Source organism: Macaca thibetana, chromosome 14 (genome assembly GCF_024542745.1).
Source record: "Macaca thibetana thibetana isolate TM-01 chromosome 14, ASM2454274v1, whole genome shotgun sequence".
In the NCBI taxonomy this organism is placed as follows: domain Eukaryota; kingdom Metazoa; phylum Chordata; class Mammalia; order Primates; family Cercopithecidae; genus Macaca; species Macaca thibetana.
In genome coordinates, this window is record NC_065591.1 from 11,361,641 (window position 1) to 11,388,470 (window position 26,830).

The 26,830-nt window shown below is 50.0% G+C and overlaps 4 protein-coding genes across 12 annotated transcripts in view; 1 reads left to right on the plus strand and 3 right to left on the minus strand.

The window, feature by feature from the left end:
• The window catches only part of TAF6L (TATA-box binding protein associated factor 6 like), a 177,370-nt gene that overhangs the window by 142,287 nt on the left and 8,253 nt on the right, over positions 1-26,830 (minus strand). The window lies entirely within an intron of this gene.
• POLR2G (RNA polymerase II subunit G) overlaps positions 1-26,830 on the minus strand; it is a 188,755-nt gene that overhangs the window by 119,449 nt on the left and 42,476 nt on the right. The window lies entirely within an intron of this gene.
• GNG3 (G protein subunit gamma 3) overlaps positions 1-26,830 on the minus strand; it is a 440,061-nt gene that overhangs the window by 63,502 nt on the left and 349,729 nt on the right. The window contains exon 1 of one of the 8 annotated variants that reach the window (XM_050757052.1): positions 302-320. The exons of the other annotated variants lie outside the window; for them this stretch is intronic. Within the exon in view, the coding sequence (XP_050613009.1) occupies positions 302-316 (15 nt within the window). The 5' untranslated portion in view covers positions 317-320. Of the gene's footprint in view, positions 1-301; positions 321-26,830 lie in introns of those variants that run through there. 8 annotated transcript variants of the gene reach the window in all.
• Positions 98-24,983, plus strand: GANAB (glucosidase II alpha subunit). Of its 2 annotated transcripts, XM_050756887.1 has the most exons (25): positions 98-257; positions 7,783-7,887; positions 8,040-8,148; positions 8,397-8,524; positions 14,188-14,367; positions 14,812-14,877; positions 15,701-15,774; positions 15,946-16,029; positions 16,115-16,211; positions 16,470-16,650; positions 18,319-18,472; positions 18,676-18,911; positions 19,007-19,133; positions 19,236-19,315; positions 19,553-19,696; positions 19,826-19,922; positions 20,211-20,312; positions 20,491-20,734; positions 22,444-22,508; positions 22,674-22,750; positions 22,861-22,935; positions 23,113-23,226; positions 23,350-23,462; positions 23,632-23,732; positions 23,875-24,983. In XM_050756887.1, the coding sequence occupies exons 1-25, from the start codon at positions 220-222 to the stop codon at positions 23,982-23,984; spliced, it is 2,901 nt and encodes a 966-aa protein (XP_050612844.1). In that variant the 5' UTR covers positions 98-219; the 3' UTR covers positions 23,985-24,983. The 2 variants fall into 2 exon arrangements, with proteins under 2 accessions (XP_050612844.1, XP_050612845.1); XM_050756888.1 differs by lacking the exon at positions 14,812-14,877.

Sequence of the window (26,830 nt, forward strand, 5' to 3'; positions counted from 1 at the left end):
GCGAAGTCAGACAGCGCCTGGCTCTGGACGTTCCCGCCCCTGGCCTGAAGCCCCGCCCCCTGCGATAATTTAGAGTGTGCACTCTACCAATGAGACAGTTGCCCGGCGGCGCTCAGGCCGAACCAATCAGAAGGCCGGAAGGGGCGGGAACTAGGATACGTGGCCGAGTGCGCGTGGTGGGGCGGGAGGTTCGGGGTCAAGGAGCAAACCCGGCACAAGATGGCGGAGGTAGCGGCAGTGGCGGCGCGTAGGAGGCGGTGAGAAGCCCGGAATCTGGGGGCACGCCTGGGACGCCCCTAGATCCCCCAAGCCCCATTCCACTCCTTCCTGTGTGTTCTCTTGACACTCTGCCACCCCCGGCCGCGCGAGGAACCTTTGTTCCTTTGGAGGCGGCCTCAGATGCCTCCAGTCTCCCCGTGGTAGATCCGAGCGACGCTGGGGGCCTTGCCTCTGGGGCTCCGGGCTCCCGCCGGGCGGCTCAGTAAAGCCGCAGCTGTGCGTCTTTCTCGGCCTTGGCCGCTCTCAGCCGCCGCCTTCCTTTGGCTGCTTGCGGCGGTCAGCGTCGCCGCCCCCTTCCTGCAGTGCGCGGGGTCGTCGGGGCGGGGGAAAAGATGCGGCCTGGCTTCGGGGAATGCAGCCTGTGGCCCTGCGGCCCCTCGGCTGAGCTAGAAGCACCGGGTCGGCAGTTAAGCCTGTGCTACCCTTCTGGCTGTACTCCCTAGAGCTCCGAATCCTCTTCTGCCCTTGTCTTCACGTGAGCACCAGCTCTGGCTTAGTTCACTGTCCACGGTCGCTGGGCACGGCCCAGGATCCAGTAAGCTTACGGCGTGGATGGTGTTCCTCAAACACAACATGTAATCGAATGACTTGGTCCACGCTCTCTTGTTTATATTATTGGGGAAAAAAAAGATTAGAAACATATCAGCAGTGCCACAAATGTTTACTAGGACCTAACGGATATACTGGGGTGGGGTAGGCGTGTACTGTCCGAAGCGATGAAGAAAGCTTGGATCATAAACTCAGTTATTTGGGAGCCTGTGATCTGAAACAATAAATGGGTGCAACTTGCTCTGCAGCTTATTTCTGACTTTGGCCTATTAACTCCTCTCTCGGGGTGGTCAAGGCATCCGTTAATTCCTTAGGGCCCTCCAACAGGTCATATCTGAAAGATGCTTTAGAAATCCTATCTCCATTAGCATCTTTCCGAACCAATTTTACAGACTGCAAATCGGGCCCCAGAGGGTGTTTAACTCACTGTACTTCAGTTTACTGCTGCTTTTGGCAGGTGGACATGGGTCAGTGGCCCAGAGTGCCTGTTGCAGTCACTCAGGTCACTGCAGGGCCTGTGCCGCATGCCTTGCTATAGAATTTTCTAGTAGCATTTATTCAGCTTGTTTTGCTAATAGTTACTCCTGCTTGGCTTGTTAAACCACAGTGCCTGGTGTTTTCTTCATTTTTCTGTCTGGCCTGCTGTGGAACAGTTGTTTCTGGAGCTGGAGGAGTGTCCTGTGATGAGATCACAGTACACTCTGTGATCTCATTTCTGGTACTTTTCTTTTAGCTTTCAAGCAGATGCTGAAGCTAATGCTGGATAACTAGATAAAATGTGTATAATAGACCCTGTCTTTAGTTACCTTATTATAGATTGTCAAATTTTATTTATTTGTTTGTTTACTTATTGAGACAAGGTCTAGCTCTGTTGCCTAGGATGGAATACGGGGGTGCAATCTCGGCTTACTTCAGCTTCCACCTCCCGAATTCAAGCGATTCTCCTGCCTCATCCTCCTGAGTCCTGGGATTACAGACGTGTGCCACCATGCCCAGCTAATTTTTGTATTTTTAGTAGAGACGGGGTTTCACCACATTGGCCGGTCTTAATTAATTTACTTTTTTGAGGCAGAGTCTTGTGCTGTGGCCCAGGCTGGAGAGCAATGGTGCAATCATAGCTCATGCAGCCTCAAACTCCTGGGTTCAGGCAGCCCTCCAGCTTTAGCCTCCTGGGTAGCTGGGACTACAGGCACCAGCCACCATGCCCCACTACTCTTTTTTTTTTTTTTTTTTTTCAAATAGAGATGAGATCTTGCTATGTTGCCCAAATTTTTTTTTTTTCAAATAGAGATGAGGTCTTGCTATGTTGCCCAATCTTCCCTTTTTGACCTCCCAAAGTGCTAGGATTATAGACATGAACCACGGTGCCCGGCGGTTGTAAAACTTTATTGCTTAGAAGAACCCCCAATTTGAAACACTTTCTCAGAGCATGCTCCTATTCTGCCTACATCGGTGTCACTGGGAGAGCATGTTTAAAATGCAGTGTCAGCTGGGCGCGATGGCTCACACCTGTAATCCCAGCACTTTGGGAGGCCGAGGTGGGCAGATTACCTGAGGTTGGGAGTTTGAGACCAGCCTGACCAACATGGAGAAACCCCGTCTCTACTAAAAATACAAAATTAGCCGAGTGTGATGGCACATGCCTGTAATCCCAGCTACTTGGGAGGCAGAGGCAGGAGAATCGCTTGAACCCACGAGGCAGAGGTTGCGGTGAGCTGAGATCGTGCCATTGCACTCCAGTATGGGCAACGAGCGAAACTCAGTCTCAAAAAAAATAAATAAATAAAATGCGATGCCCAGGCTGAGTGCAGTGGCTCACACCTGTATTCCAGCATTTTGGAAGGACAAAGCGGAAAGACTTCTTTAGCCTAGGAGTTCAAGCAAGCCTGGGCAACTTTTTTTTCTTGTTTTTGAGACAGAGTCACACTTTGTCACCCAGGCTAGAGTGCAGTGGTGCGATCTTGGCTCACTGCAACCTCTGACTCCCAGGCTCATACCATTCTCATTCCTCAGCCTCCCCAGTAGCTGGGATTACAGGCATGTGCCACTACGCCTGGCTAATTTTTGTGTATATATGTGTGTATATATACACACACACGTATATACACACATATATATGCATATATATACACACATATATGTATACATATATATACACACACACATGCATATTGTATATATTATTTTAGGTGGTGTCTCGCTGTGTCGCCCAGGCTGGAATGCAGTGGCACAACCTTGGCTCACTGCAACCTCCGCCTCCCAGGTTCGGGCGATTCTCCTGCCTCAGCCTCCCAAGTAGCTGGGACTACAGGTGCCTGCCAACACGCCTGGCTAATTTTTTGTATTTTTAGTAGAGATGGGGTTTCAGTGTGTTAGCCAGGATGGTCTCAATCTCCTGACCTCTTGACCCGTCTCGGCCTCCCAAAGTGCTGGGATTACAGGCATGAGCCACTGTGCCCAGCCTTTTTATTTTTATTTTTATTTTTTGTTTTTTTGAGACGGAGTCTCGCTCTGTCGCCCAGGCTGGAGTGCAGTGGCGCGATCTCGGCTCACTGCAAGCTCCGCCTCCCGGGTTTACGCCATTCTCCTGCCTCAGCCTCCTGAGTAGCTGGGACTACAGGCGCCCGCCACCGCGCCCGGCTAATTTTTTGTATTTTTAGTAGAGACGGGGTTTCACCGTGGTCTCGATCTCCTGACCTTGTGATCCGCGCCTCGCCTCGCCAAACGTGCACGGGATTACAGGCGTGAGCCACCCGCGCCGGCCTATTTTGGGTATTTTTTTTTGTATTTTGTTGTAGAGACCGCCTCGGCCTCCCAAAGTGCTGGGATTACAGGCGTGAGCCACCGCGCCCGGCCTATTTTTATTTTTTTTTTGTATTTTTAGTAGAGACGGGGTTTCATCATGTTGGCCAGGCTGGTCTCAAAACTCCTGACCTCAGGTGATCCACCTGTCTCGGCCTCACAACGTGCTGGGATTACAGGTGTGAGCCACCACGCCTGGCCTAGTTTTTGGATTTTTAGTAGAGATGGAGTTTTGCCATGTTGGCCAGGCTGGTCTTGAACTCGTGATCTCGTGATCCACCCACCTGGGCCTCCCAAAGTACTGAGATTACAAATGTGAGCTACTGCGCCTGGCTGATTCTTTTTTTTTTTTTTTTTTTTGAGACGGAGTCTCACTCTGTCACCCAGGCTGGAGTGCAGTGGCCGGATCTCAGCTCACTGCAAGCTCCGCCTCCCGGGTTCACGCCATTCTCCTGCCTCAGCCTCCCGAGTAGCTGGGACTACAGGCGCCTGCCACCTCGCCCGGCTAAGTTTTTGTATTTTTAGTAGAGACGGGGTTTCACTGTGTTAGCCAGGATGGTCTCGATCTCCTGACATCGTGATCCGCCCGTCTCGGCCTCCCAAAGTGCTGGGATTACAGGCTTGAGCCACCTCGCCCGGCTGCGCCTGGCTGATTCTTAACAGACATTAAAATTTGAGAGTTTTTGTTTAGGATTTACTCAGAATCCTAAGGATGAATCCTGGATGAATATATTCGTCAACCTAACTTATTTAAATAAGCCTATTAGTCTCTTGTCTGTCATTTGATAGCACATCGGGAAATTGACAATTTGCGATAAGCTTGGGATGATGGTTCGCAATGAGACATGCCCATTTCATCCTGCTAGGGATTAGTGTGCTGTATTGTGCATCATGGTGAAGCACATGGGTCCCAGAGTCAAGCACAACTGGGTTCAGTTTGTTTTACCATTTACCAGCTATTCAACCTTGGGTGAACTATTCAACCTTTTATGCTTTAATTTTCTCATCTGGAAATAAACCCCAACCCTATATTCACCAAGAAAAGAATGAAAGAAAGGGAAAAGAAGTATGCATGTAAAGAAGTGGTTGTGAACCCAGGTTACTCATTAGAGTTGTTTAGGGAGCTTTAAAAAAACTTTAGCCAGCTGGGCCCGGTGACTCAATGCTTGTAATCCCAGCACTGTGGGAGACCGAGGCAGGTGGATCTAGGTCAGGAGTTCGATACCAGCCTCGCCAACATGGTGAAACCCCATCTCTACTAAAAGTACAAAAAACTAGCCGGGCATGGTGGCAAGCGCCTGTAATCCCAGCTACTCGGGAGGCTGAGGCAGGAGAATCCCTTGAACCCAGGAGGCAGAGATTGCATTGAGCTGAGATCACGTCACTGCACTCCAGCCTGGGCGACAGAGCGAGACTCCATCTCAAAAAAAAAAAAAGTCTGATGCACAGGCTCCTCTCTGATTAAGTTAAAATCTTTAGAAGTGAGACCAGGTCACTGGTATTGTTAAAAATGGCAGGCTGGGCACAGTGGCTCACACTGTAATCCCAGCACTTTGGGAGGCCAAGATGGGAAGATTGCTTGAGCCCAGGAGTTTAAGAACAGCCTAGGTGGCCGGGCGCGGTGGCTCAAGCCTGTAATCCCAGCACTTTGGGAGGCCGAGATGGGCGGATCACAAGGTCAGGAGATCGAGACCGTCCTGGCTAACATGGTGAAACCCCGTCTCTACTAAAAATACAAAAAACTAGCCGGGCGAGGTGGTGGGCGCCTGTAGTCCCAGCTACTCGGGAGGCTGAGGCAGGAGAATGGTGTAAACCCGGGAGGCGGAGCTTGCAGTGAGCTGAGATCCGGCCACTGCACTCCAGCCTGGGCGACAGAGTGAGACTCCGTCTCAAAAAAAAAAAAAAAAAAAAAAAAAAAGAACAGCCTAGGCAACAAAGTGAGGCTCTGTTGCTACCAAAAAAAAAATTTTTTTTTTTTTTTTTTGAGTCAGAGTCATGCTCTGTTGCCCAGGCTGGAGTGCAATGGTGTGATCTGCTCACTGTAGCCTCCGCCTCCACCTCCTGGTTCAAGCAGTTATCCTGCCTCAGCCTCCCAAATAGCTGGGATTGCAGGCCCCCCCCCACCACGCCTGGCTAATTTTTGTATTTTTAGTACAAATGGGGTTTCACCACATTGGCCAGGCTGGTCTCGAACTCCTGACCTCATGATCCGCCTGGCCAGCCTCCCAAAGTGCTGGGATTACAGGCGTGAGCCACTGCGCCTGACCAAAAAAAAACTTTTAAAAAAGTTAGCTGGGTGCTGTGGCTACCACCTGTAGTCCCAGCTACTTGGGGAGGGCGAGGCAGGTGGATCACTTGAGGTCAGGAATTTGAGACCAGCCTGGCCAACATGGTGAAACTCCGTCTCTACTAAAAATACAAAAATTAGCTGGGCATGGTGGCGTGCTCCTGTAATTCCAGCTACTCAGGAGGTTGAGGCACAGGAATTGCTTGAACCTGGGAGGCGGAGGTTACAGTGAACTGAGATCATGCCACGGCCCCCTAGCCTGGGTGATGGAGTGAGACTGTCTCAAAAAAAAAAGCAAAAAACAAAACCTGCAGGCAGAATTGAAAACTAGTAATATAAAGTGATTACCCAGGCCCCTAGGAGTGCATTAGGGCTCAGAACATTTTAGCTATTGTTATTTTTTTCCAGCTTTGGGTAGTGATGGTGGTGTTTTGAAGATACAGGAGTGGAAATCAGAGAAACAGGCTGCTTAGGGTACTAGGGATGTTAGGACCCTAAGAACTGTAACCAGCAGGCTAGGTTTTTTTGTTTGTTTGTTTTTTTCCTGAGACGGAGTTTTGGTCCATCACTTAGGCTGGAGTGCAGTGGCGCAATCTTGGCTCACTACAACCTCTGCCTCCCGGGTTCAAGCAATTCTCATGCCTCAGCCTCCCGAGTAGCTGTAACTACAGATGCTCAACGCCACGCCCAGCTAATTTTTGTATTTTAAGTAGAGATGGGGTTTCATTATGTTGGCCAGGCTGGTCTTGAACTCCTGACCTCAGGTGATCCACTCGCCTCAGCCTCCCAAAGTGGTGGGATTACAGACTTGAACCACCATGCCCGGCCTCATCTTTAGCTCTTTAACTCTGCATCCACCCAATACCCTGCCCATAGAAAGGTGTAGCTTGCTTTGTTTCTCTGTTCCATACATGTGCTACTACCATTTCCTCTGAGACTGGCTGTTACTGCTCCTTTCCTCTGAGAGGCTGATGTCACCAGAGTCAACACCAGGGCCTCTGAAGGTGAAAGATCGTCTGTCTACTCGCCTTTATTTTATTTTTATTTTTTATTTTTGAGAAGGAGTTTCGCTCTGTCGCCCAGGCTGGAGTGCAGTGGCGCGATTTCGGCTCACTGCGAGCTCCACCTCCTGGGTTGATGCCATTCTCCTGCCTCAGCCTCCCGAGTAGCTGGAACTACAGGCGCCTGCCACCAAGCCCGACTAATTTTTTGTATTTTTAGTAGAGACGGGGTTTCACTGTGTTAGCCAGGATGGTCTCGGATCTCCTGACCTTGTGAACTTGTGATCCACCTCAGCCTCCCAAAGTGCTGGGATTACAGGCGTGAGCCACCGTGCCCGGCCTCTTTTTTTTTTTTTTTTTGAGACAGAGTCTTGCTCTATTGCCCAGGCTGGAGTGCAGTGCCCCAATCTCGGTCACTGCAAGCTTCGCCTCCCGAGTTCATGCCTTTCTTCTGCCACAGCCTCCGGAGTAGCTGGGACTACAGATGGCTGCCACCATGCTCGACTACTTTTTTTTTTGTATTTTTAGTAGAGACGGGGTTTCACCGTGTTAGCCAGGATAGTCTTAATCTCCTTCCTTGTGATCCGCCCGCCTCAGGCTCCTAAAGTGTTGAGATTACAGGCGTGAGCCACTGTGCCCAGCCTACTCTGCCTTTCAAAGGGAAGGTGTGAGTGAGCCAACTTCTCAGGCCTGATTCTTAACCCCATGTCCACTCTGCCTTCTTTTCTGTTTGATGTTACTCCATCTTTCTTCCCCCTTTCCTCAACTATCTTAGTGCTGTGACAGGAAGAAGTTTTTCCTTTTGAAGGGGGCCCCTTCCTGACCCCCATGCTGATTGCTGCATCTTTATCCTTTTCTCCATAGGTCTTGGGCATCTTTGGTACTGGTTTTTTTAGGGGTCTGCCTGGGGATTACCCTCGCTGTGGATAGAAGCAACTTTAAGACCTGTGAAGAGAGTTCTTTCTGCAAGTATGATATTTCTGGGAGAAAGGGATGGAATGTAGGGTAATGTGGGAGGTGTCTGTGGCAGATGGAGTGCCTAAGGACACTGCAGGTGATAGAGGGACCTAGGGACGTTGCAGGTGGCCGCCTACCTTACTTCCCAACCCTTCACTTGGCAGGCGACAGAGAAGCATACGGCCAGGCCTCTCTCCATACCGAGCCTTGCTGGACTCTCTACAGCTTGGTCCTGATTCTCTCACGGTCCATCTCATCCATGAGGTCACCAAGGTCAGGGGAGACAAGGAGGAGTCTGGTGGGGGTGGGACAATGGCTGTGGGGTAATTTGGAAAGGGGGAAATTGTGGCCAACATTTTGTCCCAGCCTAACCTTTGAACTCTTACTTTACGAAGAAATGTGATCTTGGCCTTTAGGCAAAGGGCTCAAAGGAAGAGACACCTTAGGAGAGAATGGGTTCAAAGGGCATTCCATGGTGTAGCCCCTTTCCTCTCTCCAGATCCAAACCTCTGTCCCCGCAGGTGTTGCTGGTGCTAGAGCTTCAGGGGCTTCAGAAGAACATGACTCGGATCAGAATTGATGAGCTGGAGCCTCGGCGACCCCGATACCGTGTGCCAGATGTTTTGGTGGCTGATCCGCCAATAGCTCGGTAAATTTTTCCTGAGAAGCATCCATTTCTGTGGCCCCTTTCTCCTTCCTGATGGACCTTTTTTTGGTTGCTGACATTCTTTCCCACAATAAGGTAGCAGTTAACTAGCATAGCACCTTGCCATACTTCTCAACCTTTCCCCACCTCTTCTGTTTCACTTTTCTCTTTACCCCTTTATCCTCATTCATTCATTCATTCAGCAAACAAGTATTGCTTTCTCCTCCCTGACTGGCCTGGGCTAGGTGCTGGTGATATAAGTAGAAATAAACAAGGCCCTGTTTATTTACAGATCTAGTCCTCCAGATATACCATGTCTGCCTGCTTGCTTGTTTGCTTCCTTCCTTCCTTTCTTTCTCCTTTCCTTTTCCTCAGATATTCAGAATAGGATTACTCAGATTATTGTGTGATGATACCCTGTCATCAGTGTTCCATGCATCCATCTGTGACTTTCTCTTAAATACATAATTTGGAAAATAACAGTGGCCGGGCGTGGTGGCTCACGTTTGTAATTCCAGCACTTTGGGAGGTCGAGGTAGGCGGATCACTAGGTCATGAGTTGGAGACCAGCTTGGCCAACATGGTGAAACCCCATCTCTACTAAAAATACAAAAATTTAGCCGGGTGTTGTGCTAACCTGTAATCCCAGCTACTCAGGAGGCTGAGGCAGGACAGTTACTTGAACCCAGGAGGCAGAGGTTGCAGTGAGCCGAGACTGTGTCACTGCACTATAGCCTGGGCGACAGAGTGAGACTCATCTCAAATACTCCACCCTGTAAACTCTTCCCTCAGCCCAATCGTATCTCACTGTCCTGTACTCTTAACTGCTCTAGATGTAGGTAGTTGTTACTCTGAAGCTTATCATTCCTTTGCCTTTTTTTTTTTGTTCTTACAGTTATGTTATGTGTGTATACCTGTGCACACATATATCTGTGTGCCTAAGCAATAAATTATATATTTGTTTTGTTTTTGAGCTTTACAGAGGAAGTATGTTAGTTCATGTCGTCTTCTGGGGTTTCCGTTTTTCACATAACTTTAATTCTGTTTCATATAGTTCTAGTTCATTCATTTTTACTGCTGCATATTATTATGTTGTATGAATATACCCCAGCTGATTAATCCATTTCTAGGTTGATAAGCCTTGGGGTTGTTTCCAGTGTTTTGCTAGCCAAAGTGTTGCTATGAAACTTCTTGTACATGTCTCCTGTTACCCTTGCGCAAGAGTTTCTCTTTGTTGTATAACTAGGAGAGGAATTGCAGGATTGTAGAATATGGAGATGATCAACTTCCCAAGATAAAGCCAAAGTGGTTTACCAATTTACACTTCCACCAATGATTTATAAGAAGTCCTCATTGAAGCCGGGCACGGTGGCTCATGCCTGTAATCCCAGCATTTTGGGAGGCTGAGGCGGGTGGATCAAGAGGTCAGGAGTTCAAGACCAGCCTGGCCAACATGATGAAACCCCGTCTCTACTAAAAATACAAAAATTAACTGGGCTTAGTGGAGCGTGCCTATGATCCCAGCTACTCAGGGGGCTGAGGCAGGAGAATTGCTTGAACCAGGACCCGGGAGGCGGAGGTTGCAGTGAGCCGAGATTGCACCACTGTACTCCAGCCTGGGCTACAGAGGGAGACTCAGCCTCAAAAGAAAAAAAAAAAAGGCCTCATTGATCTCCATCATTTCCAACACTTGATACTGTTGTTGGACTTAAGTTTTGTCACTGGCTTGTGTATAAAATGACATCTTATGGTGGTCTTGGCTTGGTTGTCTTTCCTGGTTTCTTTTATTTGCCTTTTTAAAATTTTATTTTATTTTGAGACAGAGTCTCGCTCTGTCACCCAGGCTGGAGTGCAGTGGCGTGATCTCAGCTCGCTGTAACCTCCCCCTCCCGGGTTCAAGTTGTTCTCCTGCCTCAGCCACCTTAGTAGCTGGGATTACAGGCGCGTGCCACCACACCTGGCTAATTTTTATATTTTTAGTAGAAGTAGAGACAGGGTTTCACAGTGTTAGCCAGGCTGGTCTCAAACTCCTGACCTCAGGTGATCCACCCGCCTCAGGCTCCCAGAGTGCTGGGATCTTAGGTGTGAACCATCGTGCTCGCCAAGGTGTCTTTTTTTTTTTTTTTTTGAGACCGAGTCTGGCTCTGTGGCCCAGGCTGGAGTGCAGTGGCGCGATCTCAGCTCACTGTAAGCTCCACCTTCCGGGTTCACGCCATTCTCCTGCCTCAGCCTCCCGAGTAGCTGGGACTACAGGCGCCTGCCACCACACCCGGCTAATTTTTTGTATTTTTAGTAGAGATGGGGTTTCACCTTGTTAGCCAGGATGGTCTCGATCTCCTGACCTCATGATCCGCCCGTCTCGGCCTCCCAAAGTGCTGGGATTACAGGCTTGAGCCACCGCGTCCGGCCGCCAAGGTGTCTTTAAAAGAAAACACAAGGGCACAGGGCACAGTGGTTCATACCTGTAATCCCAGCACTTGGGAGTCCAAAGAGGGCAGATTGCTTGAGTCCAGGAGCTTGAGACCAGCCTTGGCAACTTTGCAGAAGCCTGTCTGTACTGAAAATAGAAAAATCAGGTGTGGTGGCACGTGCCTATGGTCCCAGCTACTCAGAAGGCTGAGGAGGGAAGATTGCTTGAGTCTGGGAGGTGTAGGTTGTAGTGAGCCAAGATCTCGTCACTGTACTCCAGCCTGGGTGACAGACCCAGACCCTGTCTGGAAAAACAAAAACAAAACCATGGATACATACTTTTGCTGCACATGGTGGCACGTGCCTGTAGCCCGAGCTACTCATGAGGCTGAGGCAGGAGGATCTCTTCAGCCCAAGAGTTTGAGGCCAGCCTGGACAACAAAGTGAGACCCCATCTCTTTCAAAAAAAAAAAAAAATACAGTTTTCTTTTTTTCTTTTTTTTGAGATGGAGTCTTGCTGTGTCACCCAGGCTGGAATGCAGTGGCATGATCTTGGCTCACTGCAACCTCCGCCTCCTGGGTTCAAGCCATTCTCCTGGCTTAGCTGCCCCAGTAGCTGGGATTACAGGCGCGCACCACCATGCCCAGCTAAGTTTTATAATTTTAGTAGAGATGGGGTTTCACCATATTAGCCAGGATGGTCTCGAACTTCTGACCTCGTGATCTACCCACCTTGGCCTTCCAAAGTGCTGGGATTATGGCATGAGCCACTGCGCCCAGCCAGTTTTCATTTTAGTTTTAGATTTATAGAAAACATGAAAGGATGAGTTTGCGCTTATCTGCACCCAGTTTTCCCTGTTTGTTTGTTTTCAGATGGAGTCTTGCTCTGTTGCCTGGGCTGGAGTGCAGTGGCACGATCTCGGCTCACTGCAGCCTCTGCCTACTGGATTCAGGCGATTCTTCTGCCTCAGCCTCCTGAGTAGCTGGGACTACAGGTGTGCACCACCACTCCTGGCTAATTCTGTATTGTTAGTAGAGGTGGGGTTTCACCATGTTGGCCAGGCTGGTCTCAAACTCCTGACTTAGTGATTCGCCCGCCTTGGCCTACCAAAGTGTTGGGATTACAGGCGTAAGCCACTGCGCCCAACCTTCCCTATTATTAATATGACTGTGGTTCATTTGTGATACCTAGTGAATTGATAGTGATACATTATTTACTAAAGTTCATACTTGAGGTTTCTTTAGTTTTTGTGTATATTATTTTTCTGTTCCAGGATTTCATCCAGGATACCCTATTACATTTAGTTGTCATGTTTCCGTAGGCCTCCCTAGACTGATAAAATTTCTTAGACTTTTCCTTTTTCTTTTTTTTCTTTTTTTTTTTTTTTTTTTTTTTTGAGACGGAGTCTCACGCTGTTGCCCAGGCTGGAGTGCAGTGGCGCGATCTCGGCTCACTGCAAGCTCCGCCTCCTGGGTTCACGCCATTCTCCTGCCTCAGCCTCCTGAGTAGCTAGGACTACAGGCGCCCGCCACCGCGCCCGGCTAATTTTTTTTTGTATTTTTAGTAGAGACGGGGTTTCACTGTGGTCTCGATCTCCTGACCTTGTGATCCGCCCGCCTCGGCCTCCCAAAGTGCTGGGATTACAGGCTTGAGCCACCGCGCCCGACCGACTTTTCCTTTTTCTTGATGATCCTAAAGGTATCTTTTGATGAACAGAAATTTCTAATTTTAATGTAGTTAGATGTGTCAGTCTTTTAAAAACTTCTGGTGTTAGCCTTTTTTTTGTTGTGTTTAAATAGTCCTTCTCTACCTCAAGGTCAGAAAAAACCATATATATATATATATATATATATATATATATATGTATTGAGACAGAGTCTCGCTCTGTTGCTCAGGCTGGAGTGCAGTAGTGCGATCTTGGCTCACCACAACCTCCGCCTCCCATGTTGAAGTGATTCTTCAGCATCAGCCTCCCGAGTAGCTGGGACTACAGGCGTGTGCCACTATGCCCAAGTAGCTGGGACTGCAGGCATGCGCCACTATGCCCAAGTAGCTGGGACTACAGGCGTGTACCACTATGCCCAGCTACTTTTTGTATTTTTAGTAGAGATGGGGTTTCAGTACGTTGACCAGGCTGGTCTCAAACTCCTGAGCCATCATGCCCGGCCAAAAATATATTTTTAAATTTTCTTCTAACACTTTTGCTTTCATTTATTTACTTATTTTGAGATCGGGTTATGAGACTGGCAAATTTTTGTATTTTTGGTAGACATAGGGTTTTGCCATGTTGCCCAGGCTGGTCTTGAATACCAGGGCTCAAGCGATCCACCTGCCTTGGCCTCCCAAAGTGCTGGGATTATAATTGTGAGCCACTGAGCCCAGCCTAAACCTTTTACTTTTAAATTTTAAGCAGGCTGGGTATGATGGCTCATGCCTGTAATCCCAGCACTTCGAGAGGCTGAGGCGGACAGATCACTTGAGGTCGGGAGTTCAAGACCAGCCTGGTCAACATGGTGAAATCCTGTCTCTATTGAAAATGCAAAACCTAGCTGGGTGTGGTGGTGGGTGCCTGTAATCCCAGCTACTCGGGTGGCTGACGCACAAGAATCACTTGAACCCAAGAGGCAGAGGTTGCAATGAGCTGAGATTGTGCCACTGCATTCCAGCCTGGGTGATAGAATGAGACTGTCTCAAGAAAAAAAAAAATTTAAATCATAATCTTTCTGCAGTTGATACTTGTATCTGGCATTAGATATATGATATCAAGAAATCAGGCGTGGTGGCTTATGCTTGTAATCCCAGCGCTTTGGGAGGCCAAGGAAAGTGCATCACTGGAGGTCAGGAGTTTGAGATTAGCCTGGCCGACATGGCGAAATCCCATCTCTACTAAAAATACAAAAAAAAATTAGCCGGGTGTGGTGGCACCTGGCTGTCATCTCAGTTACTTGGGAGGCTGAGGCAGGAGAATTGCTTGAACCTGGGAGGCGGAGGTTGCGGTGAGCCGAGATTGTACCATTGCACTCCAGCCTGGGCAACGAGAGCGAAACTCCGTCTCAAAAAAAAAAGAAGGGTAATAAATATCCTTGGGTCTGTTTCTGGGCCCTTTATTTGGTTTTGTTGATTAATTTGTCTGTCCCTGCTCTGTTAGCACACTGCCTATTTCTCTTAGCAGGTAGATTTCCCTCTATCTTCTGAAGTGTCATTACTCCTCTCGGCCCTTTGTACTTCCTTATATTTCTTTTGATATATTTCCCAGGCTTTCTGTCTCTGGTCGTGATGACAACAGTGTGGAGTTAACCATGGCTGAGGGACCCTACAAGATCATCTTGACAGCCCGGCCATTCCGCCTTGACCTACTAGAGGACCGAAGCCTTCTGCTTAGTGTCAATGCCCGAGGACTCTTGGAGTTTGAGCACCAGAGGGCCCCTAGGGTCTCGTGAGTATAGGGGTTGGGACTGCAGGGAACCTAGTGTGAAAGAGCACAGGGGTGTTGTGAGGTCTGGCACTGGGAGGAGACAGGGTGGCGAGACAGCCAGGTAGGGGCTGGGGGCTGGGAGAAGCTCTCTGTCAGGGACGGTAGGAACCAGACCCGGGTGCGGTTTTTTCCATTTCCTGTACAGATCAGGAGGCAATCACTTTTGTCCCTGAGCTGTGGCCTGGGCATCTCTGGGAGGCCTGCCTGGGTCTGTGTCTCCTTCTTCCCCTTCTCACATCATCACATTTCCCAGATTTATTTTCTTCCTTTTTATTTTTAATTTTTTTTGGTTTCTTTTTCCCCATCTCTGGAAGTTTGTCGACTGAAACTCACTTTTATGTTTCTGTTTTTGTGTTGGTTTTGTGCCTCTTTTTCCCCTTCCCTACCCATCTCCTCCTGCCCCAGTTTCTCGGATAAAGTTAGTCTCACGCTCGGTAGCATGTGGGATAAGATCAAGAACCTTTTCTCTAGGTAAATCCATGGCCACCGGTACTGTATGTGTTCCTCTGCCCTTACCCATTCCTCACTGTAGCCTTCAGGGGGAGGTGCCCCAGACCCTTCCAGCCTTTCACTCACCCCACTTTCCCCTGCTGTGTGATACCTGGTCCCATTACCTGTTACCCTGGCTGGGAGCCCCCAGAAGAAGGAAGATGAAATACTCAAAGTCAGGTCCATAAGGAGTGTAGGAAGCTTATTGCTTTGCCAAGGGATGGAGCTATGCTGCCTGTTGCTGGGGTTCCTGACTCTCAGCTGAGGGCCACCTAAGGTTCTGGGCAGAGCTACTTGCCCTTGAAAGCATTTTTTGGCGGAACCTCTTGAAGTCCCCGTGTATATCTGTAGAGGCTTGGTATAGTGTGACCCACATGCTATACTTTGTGGGTCATACCTTGCTATACCTTGCAAAGCCCTTGTGTCAGGCCAGGAGCCTGAGGCCCAGGGAGGGCAGTTGGGGGCACAGTCTTTCAGTAGAGGCAACAGAGCCAGGATTGGCATTCATAACCCAGGCCCCTGAATCATCCTGCCTGTCTCTTCCGGGATGTTGGCAGAGGTTGGTGTACAGGCCTGTGCCTCCTGGTGGCACTTATTCCTCATTTTCCTTTCTCATTTCTCTCCCCATCCTTTGCAAACTTATCTGCTCATTGTGGGTTCCCTCTCCAAGCTTTAACATTTAGTCCCTTCCTCCAATGCCTTCGTTCCTTTGGACCCTTGGCTCTCTATTCCCCAACCCCTCCTTCCACTAGCCCCTCGTCCCTGCCCCCTCTGGATTGGAGCAGACAGCTCTCCTACCTTCCAGGCAAGGATCAAAAGACCCAGCTGAGGGCGATGGGGCCCAGCCTGAGGAAACACCCAGGGATGGTGACAAGGCAAGTTGGAGGGGGTGGGTGGTTGGAGGATTGGGCTGACTGGGAGGCTGGAGGGGATAGGCCCATGAGAAACTTGAACTTAGTCTCACCATCAGGGATGGGATTTAGTTGATGGGAGTGGGAAAAGAGAACTGGTATGATTGGAGAGTGGTCCTCTTTTCTTCTTAACAGCCAGAGGAGACTCAGGGGAAGGCAGAGAAAGATGAGCCAGGAGCCTGGGAGGAGACATTCAAAACTCACTCTGACAGCAAACCATATGGTGAGGGGCTTGGGTTCCTTGGGTTGAGGTGCAGGGCTCCTTTCCAAGCAGAAGCTCTGAAGCTTGTTCTTTGTTTTTCTTCTAGGCCCCATGTCTGTGGGTTTGGACTTCTCTCTGCCAGGCATGGAGCATGTCTATGGGATCCCTGAGCATGCAGACAATCTGAGGCTGAAGGTCACTGAGTGAGTCCTGTGGTGACATCAGGAAGATGGAGGTGGGCACGAAGGAGTCAGGCCTTTAGGGAGATGGGTGTGCACATTGGATACTCCAGACAAGCATGGGTAACTTCCTGTGTCCAGAATCACCTTTGGTGATAAAAAATGTTTTGAGAAAGGACAGAGTAACCATTGCTTATCTCTCACCTGTGTCTGTGGAGTGGAGTCAGCGTATACTGCAGCCTGGGGCCAGTTAGCAGCCCGAATCTGTGTGTTTGCCTGCAGGGGTGGGGAGCCATATCGCCTCTACAATTTGGATGTGTTCCAGTATGAGCTGTACAACCCCATGGCCTTATATGGGTCTGTGCCTGTGCTCCTGGCACACAACCCTCATCGTGACTTGGGCATCTTCTGGCTCAATGCTGCAGAGACCTGGGTTGATATATCCTCCAACACTGCTGGGAAGGTGAGAGCACAGGCATGGGGAGAAAGGAGGGAGTGAAGTTTCCAGGCCTTGAGACAAATAGGTATACTGGGGGCATTAGCTATTTGGGGCCTGGGTGAGAGAAGGGGCCCTGGGCCTGGTGGGCAGCGTTTGAGTTCCCTAATCACTGCCAGATGACACATGCCCACTCACATTCTTAGGGAAGGCATTGGCTATTCTGGACTGACGGAATGCACTTATTATCAGTGTGTTGTGTGCTAGGTACTCTTCTGGGTGCTGGGGATACAGTGTTAACTGAGGTTGAAAAGGTTCTGAGCTGGGTGTGGTGGTTCACGCCTGTAATTCCAGCACTTTGGGAGGCTGAGGTGGGCAGATCACCTGAGGTCAGAAGTTGGAGACCAGCCTGGCCAACATGGTGAAACCTCATCTCTACTAGAAAAACAAAAATTAGCCAGGTGTGGCAGCAGGCGCCTGTAATCCCAGCTGTTTGGGAGGCTAACGCAGGAGAATTGCATGAATCTGGTAGGCGGAGGTTGTGGTGAGCCGAGATTTCACCACTGCACTCCAGCCTGGGTGACAGAGTGAGACTCTGTCTCAGAAAAAAAAACAAAGGTTCTGACTCACAGGGAGGAAGACATGTTAAACACATAACAAAGGAGGCAAGATGGGACCGGGCATGGTGGCTCATGCCTGTAATCCCAGCACTTGGGGAGGCTGAGGCAAGAGGATTGCTTGAGGCCAGGAATTCGAGACTAGCCTGGGCAACATGGCGAGACCCCATCTCTATAAAAACGTTTGAAAAATAAAAATAATAAGAAAGCAAGATGATGCCAGGCATGGTGGCTCCCGCCTATAATCCCAGCACTTTGGGAGGGCGAGGTGGACAGATCAAAAGGGCAAGAGATTGAGACCATCCTGGCCAGCATGGTGAAACCCTGTCTCTACTAAAAATACAAAAATCAGGTGGGTGTGGTGGCGCCTGTAGTCTCAGCTACTCAGGAGGCTGAGACAGGAGAATTGCTTGAATTGGTGAGGCGGAGGTTGCAATGAGCCAAGATCGTACCACTGCACTCCAGCTTGGCGAAGGAGTGAGACTCCGTCTCAAAAAAAAAAAAAAAAGGCCGGGCGTGGTGGTTCACACCTGTAATCCCAGCACTTTGGGAGGCCGAGGCAGGCAGATCACGAGGTCAGGAGATCGAGACCATCCTGGCTAACATGGTGAAACCTCGTCTCTACTAAAAAATACAAAAAATTAGCCGGGCGTGCTGGTGGGTAGCTGTAGTCCCAGCTACTCGGGAGGCTGAGGCAGGAGAATGGCGTGAACCCAGGAGGCGGAGCTTGCAGTGAGCTGAGATTGCGCCACTGCACTCCAGCCTGGGCGACAGAGCAAGACTCTGTCTCAAAAAAAAAAAAAGAATGCAAGATGAGTTTGGGGTGGTTAAGTGCTAACAAAGACGTCTTTGTTAGCACTTAACCACCCCAAACTGGTGGAGTAGGGGTGGGGACTGTACTGCTTTAGATAGTGTGGTCCAGGAAAGCCTCACTGAGGCAGCCCCATTTAGTCTTACCCAAAGCAACTCATAAGAGCCAGCTGTGTGTGGACTCTGGGAGAAAATTGCTGCTTTTTGTCTTGGGGTTGGAAAATGGGAGGGCAGGAGGTGTCTGACCGCTCTGTGGTCCCCTATACAGACCCTGTTTGGGAAGATGATGGACTACCTGCAGGGCTCTGGGGAGACCCCACAGACAGATGTTCGCTGGATGTCAGAAACTGGCATCATTGATGTCTTCCTGCTGCTTGGGCCCTCCATCTCTGATGTTTTCCGGCAATATGCTAGTCTCACAGGTACATGGTTTTCCCTGACAGCCTCATTCTTCTGCTCTTTTCTTCTTGTCAGGGGTGATTCTGTGTGTTTTCAGAGATCCTGTGCCCCAGCTTGTTTTCTAGGTCTGTACCCCTCAGCCTGCCTCTAGTTCACAAGCCTCCCTCAGTTTCTGGGTGTTGGGCCTGATCCTCGTTGTGACCCCCATCCCTCGATGAACCTGCAGGAACCCAGGCGTTGCCCCCACTCTTCTCCCTCGGCTACCACCAGAGCCGTTGGAACTACCGGGATGAGGCTGATGTGCTGGAAGTGGATCAGGGCTTTGATGAACACAACCTGCCCTGCGATGTCATTTGGCTGGACATTGAACATGCTGATGGCAAGCGGTATTTCACCTGGGACCCCAGTCGCTTCCCTCAGCCCCGCACCATGCTTGAGCGCTTGGCTTCTAAGAGGCGGAAGGTAAGGTGTTGCAGTCACGCTTGGTCTTCTCAGGATAGGGCTGAAGCATAGTTTAGCCCTAAAGAGACCTGATCACCCATGTTCCTTGCCCCCAGCTGGTGGCCATCGTAGACCCCCACATCAAGGTGGACTCCGGCTACCGAGTTCACGACGAGCTGCGGAACCTGGGGCTGTATGTTAAAACCCGGGATGGCTCTGACTATGAGGGCTGGTGCTGGCCAGGTAGGTAGACCCAGAATTGAGGGAGAGGTGATTGGCCAGGGAGGTAGAATGGTGGCTCTTTTGCCCCTTAGGGGATTGAGAGCCACCCTTAACTTCTCCCAGGCTCAGCTGGTTACCCTGACTTCACTAATCCCACGATGAGGGCCTGGTGGGCTAACATGTTCAGCTATGACAATTATGAGGTAGGGAAGGCCTCTCCACATGACCTGCGTCTGTCTGTCCCACCTGCCTCCCTGAATCTCTCTCCACTTGCCAACCCTTCTGTGGGTGATTGTCTGCAACATATTGGGGGCCTTGATGATCTGGGAGGGCCCTGAAAAATGCATCTTTTTAGATTCCTAGAAGCTCTCTTCTCTGATACTGTTTGTTTTCTTCCTCCCCTCTGTCCTTCTGTCCCCATTTTCTGCCCATGTTCCCAGGGCTCAGCTCCCAACCTCTTTGTCTGGAATGACATGAATGAACCATCTGTGTTCAATGGTCCTGAGGTCACCATGCTCAAGGATGCCCAGCATTATGGGGGCTGGGAGCACCGGGATGTGCATAACATCTATGGCCTTTATGTGGTAAGGGGCTGAGAGAGGAGAGTTGGTGGAAAGAGGAAAAACAGCCCAGAGACTGAGGCCTAGGGAACTTGCACCAGATGACAGCTGGCTTTTGCTCCTCACTACCCGTTTTCTTCTCGCCTCACCCAGCACATGGCGACTGCTGATGGGCTGAGACAGCGCTCTGGGGGCATGGAACGCCCCTTTGTCCTGGCCAGGGCCTTCTTCGCTGGTTCCCAGCGCTTTGGTAAGGTTTAGAGAATGGAACTGTGGCAGAAGGGTGTGAAGGCCAGATCTCAGGCACCATGGACCTGGACCTGGCTCTCTGAGGAATGGGAGTCACACACTGCATCAGCTTCCTCAGCTATGCGCTTTGAAGGAAGTCGGTGCGGGAGGTCCACTCCTTGTTCAAGTGTTCTTGTGAACTGCATCTTCAGCAGGGTTCTGGGGACCCAGAGCAGATGTGGGAGGTCAGCCATGTAAAAAGCTGAACCCCTTTACCATGTGCAAGCTCCCCACTTCTTGTCTTCCTCAGGAGCCGTGTGGACAGGGGACAACACTGCCGAGTGGGACCATTTGAAGATCTCTATTCCTATGTGTCTCAGCTTGGGGCTGGTGGGACTTTCCTTCTGTGGGGGTAAGACAGGGAGGAATCTGGGGTCTTGGTTTGGTGGGAGAGGGGCAAAGTAGAGGGCACAGGACCAAGGTGTAAGTAAAGAGAGCTGAGATTCCAGGTTAGGGCCTTGGGAAATTTCTCAGGCAGTATCTTTCCTTCACCCTCTTTTCCAACCTGCTTCCTCTCTTCCCTCTCCCAGCGGATGTGGGTGGCTTCTTCAAAAACCCAGAGCCAGAGCTGCTGGTGCGTTGGTACCAGATGGGTGCCTACCAGCCATTCTTCCGGGCACATGCCCACTTGGACACTGGGCGGCGAGAGCCATGGCTGTTACCATCTCAGCACAATGATATAATCCGAGATGCCTTGGGCCAGCGATATTCTTTGCTGCCTTTCTGGTACACCCTCTTCTATCAGGCCCATCGGGAAGGCATTCCTGTCATGAGGTGAGGCATTCACTTGGGCTGTGAAGAGTGGGCCAAGGTGGCTGGGGGACATTAGGGACTGGGCTTCATCTCTGGGCCTCTTTCTTCACTCAACATAGCCTTGTAAAGGATGGAAAATCATTAAGGTCAAGAGTGAAGGGGAGCTTAATGGAGATGAATAATAGTAAACATTTAAAGAAAATTGCCAGCAGTCATAAACTCTTTCAGAAAAATAAAATAGGGTAATGGGATTAGGTTGTCATAAAAATCCTTTTTGAGGCCAGACACAGTGGCTCACACCTGTAATCCCAGTACTTTGGGATGCCGAGGTGGGCAGATCACCTGAGGTCAGGAGTTTGAGACCAGCCTGGCCAATATGGTGAAACCCCGTCTCTACTAAAAATACAAAAATTAGCTGGGTGTCATGGCACCTGAAATCCCAGCTACTCAGGAGGCTGAGGCACGAGAATCACTCGAACCCAGGAGGCAGAGGTTACGGTGAGCCGAGATTGCTCTACTGCACTCCAACCTGGGTGACAGAGTGAGACTCCATTTCAAAAAAATAAAAATAAATAAAAATCTTTTTGAGAAGAAGGCTATGTGACATGAGGCCTGAATGAATGGGACAGACCATGTTATGTAGGAAGAATCTTCCAAGCAGAGGGAATTGCAAGTACAAAAATTCTAAAGTAGAAATTAGTTTGTTATGCACTAGGAGTAGAAAAATACTCAGTATGTCTTGGGTAAGGAAGCAGAGGGAGAACTAGGAGATGAGATTAAGGAGAAAGTGTGATCTGCTCCTGGAGGGCCTTGCAAGCCAGGGTTGTATACCAGGGCGGTGAAAACATACAAGGAGGCTACTGGCAGGCTGCTGTGCAGCATGGTTTCTGTAGCAGGCAGAGAAGCAGCAGGGAGATGGCTTAGGAAGTTAAATGACTAAGATTGGATTGCATAACTGAGACCTGAACCGCAACCCGACTGACTGCAAACTCCTGGGTCTTAACCCCTGTGCTGTTCTTTTTTTTTTTTTTTTTTTTTTTTTTTTTTTTTTTTGAGATGGAGTCTCGCTCTGTTGCCCAGGCTGGAGTGCAGTGGCCGGATCTCAGCTCACTGCAAGCTCTGCCTCCTGGGTTTAGCCATTCTCCTGCCTCAGCCTCCCAAGTAGCTGGGACTGCAGGTGCCTGCCACCTCACCTGGCTAGTTTTTTGTATTTTTTAGTAGAGACGGGGTTTCACCGTGTTAGCCAGGATGGTCTCGATCTCCTGACCTCGTGATCCACCCGTCTTGGCCTCCCAAAGTGCTGGGATTACAGGCTTGAGCCACCGCGCCCGGCCTGTTCTTTTTTTTTTTGAGACGAAGTCTCACTCTTGTCCCCTAGGCTAGAGTGCGATGGCGTGATCTCGGCTCACTGCATGCACTCTGCCTCCCTGGTTCAAGTGATTCTCCAGCCTCAGCCTCCTGAGTAGCTGGGATTACAGGTGCCCGCCACCACGCCCGGCTAATTTTTGTGTTTTTAGTAGAGATGGGGTTTCACCATGTTGGCCAAGTTGGTCTCGAACTCTGACCTCAGGTGATCTGCTTGCCTTGGCCTCCCAAAGTGCTGGGATTACAGGTGTGAGCCACCACACCCGGACTGTGCTGTTCTTTTCTTATTGCCAGTTCCTGGAGGAGCATCTCTGACTTGTGCCAAAATTGAAAAGTTTTCCTTTAATGTCTGTCTTCCTTCCTAGGCCCCTGTGGGTGCAGTATCCTCAGGATGTGACCACCTTCAGTATAGATGATCAGTACTTGCTTGGTGAGACATGAGGACAGTTGGTGGTGGGTTGGCATTGGGCCAAGCAGCACTGCCGATGCCCAGGGAGGGACTAATGAGGCTGGTGGTGCAGAGGGCAGGCACTTTGGTGCTCCCTGTTCTGGGAACTAATCCCCCCTATTCAGAGTTGATTCTGGCATATTTTAGGGGATGCATTGCTGGTTCACCCTGTATCAGACTCTGGAGCCCATGGTGTCCAGGTCTATCTGCCTGGCCAAGGGGAGGTGAGTTAAGGAAGGGCATGGTGGGAAACGATGGTGGAAGCCTAAGGAGGCAAACAGGATGGACCCTGTGCACTGAGTGATCTGTATCTTACCTCTTTTGTCACCCACAGGTGTGGTATGACATTCAAAGCTACCAGAAGCATCATGGTCCCCAGACTCTGTACCTGCCTGTAACTCTAAGCAGTGTGAGTAAGCCTGGTCCGGCTGCCAGTTCCATCTCCCTGTAAACTTCCAGAAGGGGAGAGAATGTGTACCTTAGGGTGCAGTACCTACGTGGGCATACATGAGTAAGAGCAAAACATGCTGTGGGGCCCAAGGTTGGACAAGGGGGCAACTTCATCCTGGCATTGCTCTTGCCCTAGATCCCTGTGTTCCAGCGTGGAGGGACAATCGTGCCTCGATGGATGCGAGTGCGGCGGTCTTCAGAATGTATGAAGGATGACCCAATCACTCTCTTTGTTGCGCTTAGTCCTCAGGTAAGTGCATAGGCAGTGTGTCTCCTCAGCCATCTGCCTGCCTTCCTAGGACTCAGTTCCCTGGGGTTGTGCCCCTCACTCCCTCTTGGGCTCAGGCGCTCACCTGTCCCACTACTTGCTCAGGGTACAGCTGAAGGAGAGCTCTTTCTGGATGATGGGCACACGTTCAACTATGAGACTCGCCAAGAGTTCCTGCTGCGTCGATTCTTATTCTCTGGCAACACCCTTGTCTCTAGGTAATGGGGCACCCATTCTTCCTTGGCTGCCTTTGCTGGGGCCTGATCCTTGCGGGGGCTCCCAGTTCACTGTGCTCTTTTCTCACATCCTGACCTTGTTTTGGGTCTCCTCCTTCCTTCTGTTCTGATATTTCTTCCCCTGATGGACATCTGCTTTTGTCATCTCCAGCTCGGCAGACCCTGAAGGACACTTTGAGACACCAATCTGGATTGAGCGGGTGGTGATAATAGGGGCTGGAAAGCCAGCAGCTGTGGTACTCCAGACAAAAGGTGAGTGACCAATCTGGTCCCTAGGATGGGGGAAGGAGGGGAAGCCAGGGCAGGTTTAGGGATGCCCTTGCCTGTAGGAACGTAGTTACTATGCTATAGCCCATTGGTATGACTATGGCACTCTTTCTTATTCCTCCTCCAGGATCTGCAGAAAGCCGCCTGTCCTTCCAGCATGACCCTGAGACCTCTGTGTTGGTCCTGCGCAAGCCTGGCATCAATGTGGCATCTGATTGGAGTATTCACCTGCGATAACCCAAGGGATGTTCTTGGTTAGGGGGAGGGAAGGGGAGCAGTAGTGCTGAGAGATATTCTTTCTTCTGCCTTGGAGTTCGGCCCTCCCCAGACTTCACTTACGCTAGTCTAAGACCCAGATTCTGTCAACATTTGGGCAAGATGAGAGGGCTGACCATGGGCTCCAAATTCCTCTTGTGATCTCCTCACCTCTCCCCCTCCGTTGATACCAACCCTTTCCCTTCATTCCCCCAACATCCTGTTGCTCTAACTGGAGCACATTCACTTATGAAGACCGAGAAACCACAGGGCCCTTGTCACCCCTTCTCTTTCCCTTATTTAGGAGCCCTGAACGCCCCCAAACTCTATCCATTCATGCCTCTTGTATGTTGATGCCATTTCTTGGAAGAAGATGAGGGCAATGAGTTAGGGCTCCTTTTCCCCTTCCCTCCCACCAGATTGCTCTCCCTCCTTTCATTTCTTCCTTCAGGCGCTACTCTGTCAGCCCTCCCCTGTTTATGCCCCACCGATACACTGGGACCACCCCTTACCTGGGACGGGATGAATGGTTCAAAGGAGTGAGGTTGCTAAAGAACATTCTTTTCCCTCTCGTTCTCTCCTTTTCCTCTCCCTGATTCCTTGTAGAGCTGCTGCAGTTCTGAGAGGGGCAGTTCTACCTCTTCTGTCCCTTGGCAGAAAGAAGTTTCCACACCTCTTAGGGATGGGCATTAAACTTCTTTTGCCCCCTTCTTGTCCCCTTTGAGGGGCATTTAAGATGGAGAAATCAGTTGTGGTTTCATTGAATCATGGTCACCTGTATTTATTGCTGGGCGAAGCCTGAGGGTGGGGGGAGATGATCATGTGTGCTCGGGGTTGGCTGGAAGCCCTGGGTTGGGGGTTGGGGGAGGAGTAATAGGGGAGTCAGGGTGAAAATTTGTGGGTATTTTTTTTACTTCCTCTTGGTTCCCAGCTGTGACACGTTTTGATAAAAGGAGAAACAATAAAGGGATAAACCATAAATCACTGGTGGTAGTCTGGATTCTAGTTCTAGCCTGAGCCACAGACCCTAGAGCCTAAAGACCTTACATTTTCTTTCTTTTTTCTTTTTTCTTTTTTTTTTTTTTGAGACTGAGTCTCACTCTGTTGCCCAGGCTGGAATGCAGTGGCGCAATCTGGGCTCACTGCAACCTCTGCCTTCCGGGTTCAAGCATTTCTTGTGCCTCAGCCTCCTGAGTAGCTGGGACTACAGGCATGCGCCACCACGCCCAGCTAATTTTTGTATTTTTATTAGAGACTGGGTTTTACCATGTTGGCCAGGCTGGTCTGGAACTCCTGACCTCAGGTGATCCACCCACCTCAACCTCTCAAAGTGCTGGGATTACAGGAGTGAGCCACCGTGCCTGGCCTTTTTTTTTTTTCTTTTTCTTTTTCTTTCCTTATTTTTTACTTTTTTATTTTTTATTTTTTTTTAGACAGAGTCTCACTCTGTCGCCAGGCTGGAGTGCAGTGGTGTGATCTTGGCTCGTTGCAACCTCCGCCTCCCGCATTCAGGTAGTTCTCCCACCTCAGCCTCCCTTGTAGCTGGGATTACAGGCGCCTGCCACCATGGCCAGCTTAATTTTTGTATTTTTAGTAGAGATAGGGTTTTGCCATGTTAGCCAGGCTGATCTTGAACTCCTCACCTCAGGTGATCTGCCCGCCTTGCCTCTCGAAGTGCTGGGATTACAGGCATGAGCCACCATGCCTGGCCATAGGCCTTACATTTTCATTTGGCTTCAGCATAAGCATCCTTTTTTTTGGTTTTTTTTTTGAGATGGAGTCTCACTGTTGTTGCCCAGGGTGGAGTGCAGTGGCGTGATCTCGGCTCACTGCAACCTCTGCCTCCCAGGCTCAAGTGATTCTCCTGCCTCAGCCTCCTGAGTAGCTAGGACTACAGGCACCTGCCACCACGCCTGGCTGATTTTTGTATTTTTAGTAGAGATGGGGTTTCACCATGTTGGCCTGACTGGTCTCGAACTCCTGGCCTCAAGTGATTCGCCTGCCTCGGCCTTCCAAAGTGCTGGAATAACATGGATGAGCCACTGTGCCCAGCCAGCATGAGCAACCTTGATTCAGCAAAATGAGCAAGTGCAAGCCTTCCTTGGGTTGCTAGGTATTTTCATAGAAGAGCCCAGCAAGGTCATCACATTTTAGTAGGCCTAGTTAGTAAGTGGTTATCAGAGCCAATGGAGTCCCTCTTGGATAGAAATAGCCGTTAAGTTCAGATAGTTGTTTCTCAAACGAAAGGCTACTACTTTTGGGGGGTGTGGGGGGTTGAGACAGGGTCTCGTTCTACTGCTGAGGCTGGAGTGCTGGGAGTGCTGTGACATGATCCCGGCTCATTGCAGCCTTGACCTCCCAGGCTCCTAAAGTGCTGGGATTACAGGCATCAGCCACCATGCCCAACCTAAAGGCTTCTGCTTGTAGCTAACAGCACTTTGTAAAGTTTCCCATTGTTTTAGTGACAGGAAGTATACTGTTCCCCGTCTCCCCCTCATTTTGTAGACTGACCACAAGTCAGAGATTATTTTACCAGAAACTCTTTTTGGTGGGGGTTGGAGGGCTTTTTTTGAGACAGGGTCTCACCCAGTCACCCAGGCTGGAGTGCAGTGGCATGATCACGGCTCACCACAGCCTCAGCCGCCCACATCAGCCTCCCAAGTAGCTGGGACTGTAGGCCCGCGCCACTACACTCGGCTAATTTTTGTGTTTTTTTGTAGAGACGGGGTTTTGCCTTGTTGCCGAGTTTGATCTGAAACTCCTGGGCTTCTAAAGTGCTAGGATTACAGTCATGAGCCACTGTGCCAGGCCCTTTTTTTTTTTTTTAA